The 8,017-nt window shown below is 44.2% G+C and overlaps 1 protein-coding gene across 1 annotated transcript in view; it reads right to left on the bottom strand.

Annotated features, from left to right (window-relative positions):
* LOC147610377 (crossover junction endonuclease MUS81-like) overlaps positions 1–8,017 on the bottom strand; it is a 69,057-nt gene that overhangs the window by 33,408 nt on the left and 27,632 nt on the right. The window contains exons 7-8 of the mRNA XM_086786009.1: positions 6,723–6,780; positions 6,484–6,642 (exon numbers count right to left, since the gene is read on the bottom strand). Of these exons, the coding sequence (XP_086642135.1) occupies positions 6,484–6,642; positions 6,723–6,780 (217 nt within the window). The remainder of the gene's footprint in view (positions 1–6,483; positions 6,643–6,722; positions 6,781–8,017) is intronic.

The raw sequence follows: 8,017 nt of genomic DNA, 5'->3' as shown, positions 1-8,017 counted from the left end.
TTTTTCTGTCATTACTGTCTGCTTGCTCAATTGCTCGTTTGATCCTGCTGTTGCGTGTTTCCTTCCGTTCCTCCTTCGCTTCCCCTCTTTCTTCAGTCTGCAACAAGCTGCAACGCCTGCGTGCGTGCATAGCTGCGTCTGTGTGTGTGTCAGCCTGTTCCTTTTCACAGCCTTCCCTTTCCGTGGTTCTATCAATGGCTTCAGCTTTAGATGTTTGTACATATGCCCGAAAAGAAAGATCTGCAGATGCTAAGCGACGCCTATCAGAGCCGGCTTTACAAGATGATGCATTTACGTTGGAAGCTCAGTATGTGTTTGATACCCTTAAGGATGACTTTCAACAATCACGACAGGAATGGGGCAAACCGATTCCAGAGGTCACCTACAAATTGAAGTTGCCGTCCCTGGTAAACCCTCTCAGAAAGTTGTCTCAAACTGCGGTTATAATATTCTTTCCAGGAAGAATCCCTGCGGCCAGCGATGTCGCGCAGTGGATTAAGTCCATCCTTGGAGGATGCTTTGTAGAGGGAGTGTATTTTGCTTCCAGAGGCTTTTATGAGGTGCATTTATCAGATGCTTCATGCAAGCAGAGGCTTCTTGAGTTCTCTCCCCTGGTTTATGGGAGGCAAATGGTACATGCTATGCCCTGGTCCCCAAACAAGGACTATCAAAGTCTTATACGGCATCACTGCCCTGTATGGGTTGAGGTTGCAAACTTCCCGGACTATATGCGTGAAGAGTTGCCTGGCCTGGCTGCTTCCTTGGGACAGGTCATTTGTCCACCACGCCCCATGGGAAACCGTAACAGGTTCTGCATTCTCTGGGACACTGACATACCTACCCCTCCTTCTATTGCGGTGGAAGTTGAGGGAGTGCAATTGGGCAAAAAGTATTTTGAATTGAAGTGGGGTGTGTTTGCAGGTGCTTGTTTTGCCTGTCACAAGTTTGGGCATCTAGCCTCTGAATGCCCAATGGTCCTGCATCAGCCCCCCCCAAATGCTTTGCCACCCCAAACACGGGAAAAGAATGATAATTTGCAAGTCAAGACAGCAAATACAAATGGAGTAAAGAATGCAAAATCAGTCAATCAGGTGCCTGCACTTGCAGGAAAAGGAAAAGATAAAGGGAAAGAGAAGATGAAGGAAACTGTGGGAATTGATCAGGACGGTTTTAAACAACCCAGGAAGGTGGTTGTATTGAAGCAACGCCCCCTTCAATCTCGTCAATGGGATGCTTCTTCTCTCTCACCAGGACAAACTTCTACTTCAACCTCTGCTCCTATCCTTCAAAATTGGGTGGGCGTACTGAAGAAGGGCATCCCCATATGTGATTCAGAAGAAGAGGAAAATGCTATGTCTTTCATGGGCGTACTGAAGAAGGGCATCCCCATATGTGATTCAGAAGAAGAGGAAAATGCTATGTCTTTCATGGACAATGAAGGCATGCAGCCTATGCAGGCAGAGGCCTAGCCTCTCTGATGTCTGGTTCTTATCCTCACTCTGCTGTACATACCTTTTCATGTTTCAAACACTTAAGTGCTTTACATACAATGTACAGAGCCTCTGCAATGTCTCAAAGTGGAGGCTATTATGGATATATGTACATAAAATGCAGCCAGATATTGTTTGTTTGCAAGAGCATAATCAACACTCCATGGCTGGACAACATGGTTTTTTGCACGGCTATGATATATATTATGCTGGTACTACTACCTATTCAGGTGTATGCATACTGGTTAGACATGAGTTGCAGCCTCAGTTGGCCTTCAATTACAATAGTGGCATATGGATAGTAATACAATGCAATGTTAATGGTGATATTTTTGAGTTTGCATCAGTCTATGCCTCCCAGACCTCTGCCATGAGGGCTTCTTTGTGGGATTCTTTATGCAGATATCCATGGAGATCCAATGCATTCATCTGTGGGGATTTTAATAATTCCCCTCTCCCTAGAGATAATACCACTTCACGATCTCATATGCTATCATTGGAAAGGCACAAATGGGATGACATGCTTCTTTCTGTGCAGGCTGAAGATTTATGGGCACTTCTCCAAGGGTCAGTCCCTGGATATACTTTTCATCATAATGCACAAGGCTTGACAGATGGTATTTGTTTTATCCACAACAATTTGCAGATTTTAGCCCTCATCTCTTTATAGATTTCTCATTGGGCTTGTCAGATCATGCTCCATTGTGGATGAATTTGCAGCTTGGCATGCCTCTTGATGATTTGCCATTTCTCTCCAGTAGAGTATTGCATGTTAATCGGGCTTATTTCCAACATCACAACTTTCAGCAAATGATCAGATTTGCCATTCATCCTTTGCCAGTTCATGCCCAGGAGGACATGAATTATGCTTGGGACAGCTTCGTCTCTCGTATTCAGAATGTCATTAGGGAGTATGGCAAATGGCACATGACAAAATGGAGGAATGAGGTTAAATGGGCAAAAAGGACAGCACAACATTTGACTGAATTTTCTCAGTCGAGGCCACTCTCTGATTCAGAAAAGGATTCCCTTTCACATGCACAATTTAAACTTACTGTTAATGATCAGAGGAAATTGCACAAATGGCAGATTAGGGCAAGAATGAACCCCCTCATGGATAAGGGCTGCTCTTCAAAATCCTTTTTCCAGGGCTTGCATGCTACTCGAAATAAAAATTCATGTCTAAGGGTTAGGAAACTGGATGGCTCTTGGACTCACTCTTTCTCTGATCTCCAAGACGAATGCCACAATTATTTCCAGAAATTGTTTTCTGCTCCTGGTTCCCCATCAAATCAAGTGACTGATGCCAGGACTGAATTTCTTCAATATGTTTCTGGAATAGTTGAAATGGATGATGCTCTTACCTTGGAGAGGCCTTTTACTGACAAAGAACTTGATAATGCGTTGTTCCACCTCAGCAAATACAAGTCCCCTGGCTAGGGTGGCCTTACAGTGGAATTTTATATTTCTTTTTGGGATGATTTGAAAGAGGTCCTTTTGCGAATGATCAATGTGGCCTGGCAAGAAAATCAGTTGCCGCACTCTTGGAAACATGGTATAGTCAAGCTTGTCCCCAAAAAACATCTGTGTGATCATATATCAGATTGGAGGCCTATTACTTTGATGCCTGTACTTTACAAACTTATTGCCAAAATGATTGTACATAGGCTTCACAGGATACTGCATGCAGGACTTCATCCTCATCAGTATGGTTTTGTGCCGCGAAGACAAATCCATGACAATATATCCAATGCCTTGACTACAATTGAATATGCTAAGTATTCGCATCAAGATGTGCTTATATTGCAGGTGGATATTGCTAAGGCATTTGACAATGTTCAATGGGATTTCATCTCTCAGATCATGACAAAGTTGGGCTTTGGTCCCAAGATGGCAAATGCTGTTTACTGGCTTTATTCTGGCTCTATTGCTCAGTGCATTCTTGGGCGCCATCTGTCTCGGTCATGGATATTGGGTCGATCAGTTAGACAGGGCTGCCCTCTCAGTGCCCTCTTCTATGCCATTGCGACCCATCCTCTTTTGATGTATCTTGATCATCTTACAAACACAGGACAGATGACTGGTCTCAAAATCCCAGGGGCTACATCTTTTTTGGCACAAGCATATGCTGATGATTCCTTCTTCATGCCACAGAATTCTCCTCAGGAACTTCGCATGCTTATGGCCACTCTTTCTTTATATGGGTTAGCAGCGGAATTGCATGTCAATTTTGAAAATTCTAAATTACTCCCCCTGAAACAATGTGACTGGCATTCTATTCTTTGGTCGGGTCAGGTGGTGCATTCCAGAGATATTGTCAGGCATTTGGGATATCCCATAGGATGGCATATCACCAGAAAGCAGCAGTTAAAATGGATTTTCCAGAGACTTCAACATAAACTGGAATACTGGAAGATTTCTACTTGGCCTCTTCATGTCAGGCTCAGAATAGTACAAACCATTGTGATGTCCTATGTCCAGTTCTATTTGCCCTTGCTGCATTGGTCCTCCAGGGATATTTCAGCTTTTATGTCTCAAGCTATGGAGATATTATGGAAGACAAAAACTGCTGTAAAAGCATTGAGACTGATGAAGATGGAAATGGTGTGCTCCCCAAGGATGCATGGTGGACTTAATGTCCTCAATATAAAATATCATGTACTTGCAAGGAAGGCTACAATGTTGCATACTTTCTTCCGTCCAACAGCAGCCATGGACTTGTATGTTAACATCCATGTGTGTCAACATGAGGACTTGTGCTTATGGTCATTCGATTACGGATCATTGGGAGGTTGTGATTGGGAGATTTGTAGGGAGGATACCTGGTTGTCCTTTCTCTACTGCCCTCATACTTGACTGGAAACAAGTTCTCTCTAAGGTCAAATGGGCTCCTGATAATTACTTGGAGACAAACTCGATGAGGAAAGAAAGTATTCATTGGAGTGCCATCTTTGACACTCCACTTGCTTTACAGGAACCTGTTCGAGCATACAATCTTATGAAATTGGGAATTAGGTACATACATGATGTGGTAGATGATCCGGGATATGTCTTATCCTTTCCCCGGGCCACTGCTACCTATGCATTGGGAATGCATCATAGGTTGATATGGAAGAAAATTGCTGATTTATTGCATCCCTTTTTACCTATTCCACCCGTGGCTGACACAGACAGGCTTATGGATTGGTAATTGCAGCCATCTACTACATGCATTCATCCTATTCCCCTTCCTGCCTTAACCTCCATCAAAGCCTACAGGCTTCTTCAGCCTGCCCCATGGATTCATCAACATGCTAATTCTCTGTGGCATATAAGGAAGCCCCTCTCATGGTGGCGGAAGAATCTCCGGATGTTGTGGAAGTGTAAAATGCCATTGAAACAAAGACTTTTTCTTTGGAGATGTTTGACAGGCACATTGTCAGTGGGGGTCATACTTGCTAAACGTCACATTGCACCTTCCACATGTCTAAGATGTCAGGCTCCCTCAGAGACTGTTCTTCATCTGCTTTGGCACTGCCCTTGTTCCAGGATCCTCCTCAGGAGAATTTCAGATTTTCTTCGGCTCCGTTTCCCTAGTCACATATTTGGGAAACATTTCTGGCTTTTTGACAGATATATGCGGTCCTTGTCCCAATACTCACTATTTCTCTCTTGGGTGAGATATTGGGCTCTTTGGACAATTTGGAGTGAGCATAATTTGGCATACTTGGGTCGACAGAATCACCAGTCATATGAATCCTTCAGAGCCTCATTGCGGCAATCCTTATATGATGCCTGCCATGAGGGTGATATGGATGCTTCTTGTTTAGAGCTTTTCTCTTTATGTTTCTGACATTTGGGATACTCTCCGCTTCGGAGACTTCCCATCTTGTAAATTTATGAGCATATAAATATACTGCACTGGATATTACCAAAAAAAAAAATGTGTGTGTCTTTCCGAGCCTCAATGCGGCAATCCTTATATGATGCCTGCCATGAGGGTGATATGGATGCTTCTTGCATAGAGCTTTTCTTTTTATGTTTCTGATCTTTGGGATACTCTCCATTTCGGATACCTCTCATCATGTAAATTTATGAGCATATAAATATACTGCACTGGATATTACCAAAAAAAAAATGTGTGTGTGTGTGTGTGTGTGTGTGTGTGTGTGTGTATATATATATGTGTGTGTGTGTGTGTGTGTGTGTGTGTGTGTGTGTGTGTGTGTGTATATATATATATATATACACACACTAATAACACAACGCCCATGTAGGAACCTGCTCCTATATAAATGTATATGTGTGTGTGTATGTGTGTGTGTGTGTGTGTGTGTGTGTGTGTATACATACACTAATAACACAGCGCCCATGTAGGAACCTGCTCCTCCACACGATCTTTCGCCCCGGTCATTAGCTCCTCAATGGGTTCTGTCCCGCCAACTAGGCTCAACCCGCAAACCCGGCTTTTCTTCTGCAGCTTGCATCGGGACAAACTGCCAACTTACAAGCAATGGTATGTATCCTCATGCTGCCTTGGTTCCTTGAGCTCTTTACTTTACAGGATCTGGACAGTATCACCCCCTTAATCAAGAAGGAAATGCCAAGTGATGGGGGACAATTTTCATCTTCCCCATCACTACTTGCAGTGCCTTCAGAGAGTCTCACAAGCTATGCAGGAGAAGCACTGGCATTTACCTAAACTTGGAGCTGAGAACCCTCTCTCACCTGACACTTTCCTGTAGAGTGGCTTTCCCACCCCTCCACCCCCATAGTAGTCTCCCTTCAAAAGCGGACAGCCATAACGGGAGCATTCCCCTCTTTTGGTGCATTTAAACATTCCCAATTTTCTGTAACCTCAAAATCTGCTGTCACTTTACAATTGTTCTTGAGAAGTTAAACACGAGGACTGATTGAAAATCACTACAGATGTGGAAGATTCATATGTCAAAGAAAACCATGGTCAGCCTACTAGCATGCATCAGACTCATAAAGTAAAAGTTTGATCGCATACCAAGAGTCGTAGCTTTTGCTGCTTGTATCGTGTGTCCCTTATAGAGTGCAACAGGTCACTTACCTTCTTTCTCTCCACTATAAAATCTAACACATACTCTTCTCCATTCAATTTGTGCCTTGCTACCCAGAGTGTGTCACCAATCGGGAGGTGCCTTATCTGTGCAGTGTAAGACAGAAATAAGGGCATTAAAAATAATACAGCCATAAAATAATCATGTAAACACATGCGGCACATACCTCGACTTCAATTTGAAATTGAGATCTCAACTGCAAAGCAAATTTTTCACGGGTATTTCTACACATCAACACCTTATTAGCATATCTCTCTCTCTCTCTCTCTCTCTCTCTCTCTCTCTCTCTCACACACACACACACACACACACGAAGGCTCTCTCTCTCCCACCAAGCTTCAGTTCTACAGACCGCACTTCTTGAAGGGTTCCAGAGGATGGCTCCATTGAGGCACCAGAGTATCTTCACAGAAACATGCCACATGCAATGAGGATTGCATTGGGCAGTTAAGAGTGCCGTCCTACTACCTAAAGATTGAGTCTGGGAGAGCTGAGAAAATCCCACGGAAGGCCTGGGCATGCAAGTTATGCAGGACTCGGGAAATATGCAGATGCCCAGTCTACTATGGCAGGAGATTTCATTACTGGCTTTGGCCCCCTCTCAGAATGATGCAATATTTATGCAGGACTCGGGAAATATGCAGATGCCCAGTCTACTATGTGCAGGAGATTTCATTGCATGGCTTGGGCCCCCTCTCAGAATGATGCAATATAGAGATCAAGGGTATTTGGGCTTGTACTTCATGAACCTTCCAGATCAACAGGGGACTCTGGACAGGCAGCAGTCAAGGAGCCATGATGAGCCAGACACCTCTCAAACCTTCATCAACTTCTTTTTGGTTCCCATCAGGCAATCATGATACCCACCACCCAAAAAAAGGGGAGAGCACAGAGGTGCAACCTAGCCTACGACCCTCTAGCACCACGCACCCGACCAGAGAGAGAGAGCTCAGTCTCTAAAGAGAGCCCGACGTCGCCTCCGAAGGTCTAGACCTGCCACTGCAAATTAGGACATCCTCAGCTGCCATAGAGATGTACCGCCACAGGAAGTGGACGTTGCTACACTGTACACCATTCAGGAGGAGGTTGATGAGCTTTGACTCTCTTTTTTTATCCACAGGTTCACATAATATGCTGGCCCTTTTTATTGATATTTATTTTTTTCATATTTGACATCCAGTTACTCAAGGATCATGTATACCCATCATGTCTACACATTTTCAGTCTCGTAGACCCTTTGGGTATTCCGTAGACCTTATATACTCTCTCTCTCTCTCTCTCTCTCTCTCTCTCTCTCTCAATGGCGTGAACCTGCAAGCGTTTGTTGCCTATTGATGCCTGCACCCCTTGCTGCTATGCATGCCTGCCCATTGCTGTTCACCCTCTGTGCTGTCGTCCAAGCTGCACACGTGCCCAGCTGAGCGCCTGTTCACCCTGTGTGCTGCACGCACGCAACGCCTG

Source organism: Cibotium barometz, chromosome 49 (genome assembly GCF_041138505.1).
Source record: "Cibotium barometz isolate CiBa-2024 chromosome 49, ASM4113850v1, whole genome shotgun sequence".
Taxonomy (NCBI): Eukaryota; Viridiplantae; Streptophyta; class Polypodiopsida; order Cyatheales; family Cibotiaceae; genus Cibotium; species Cibotium barometz.
The sequence above is the reverse complement of the archived record's forward strand: the minus strand, read 5'-3'. Positions and strand labels throughout refer to the sequence as shown.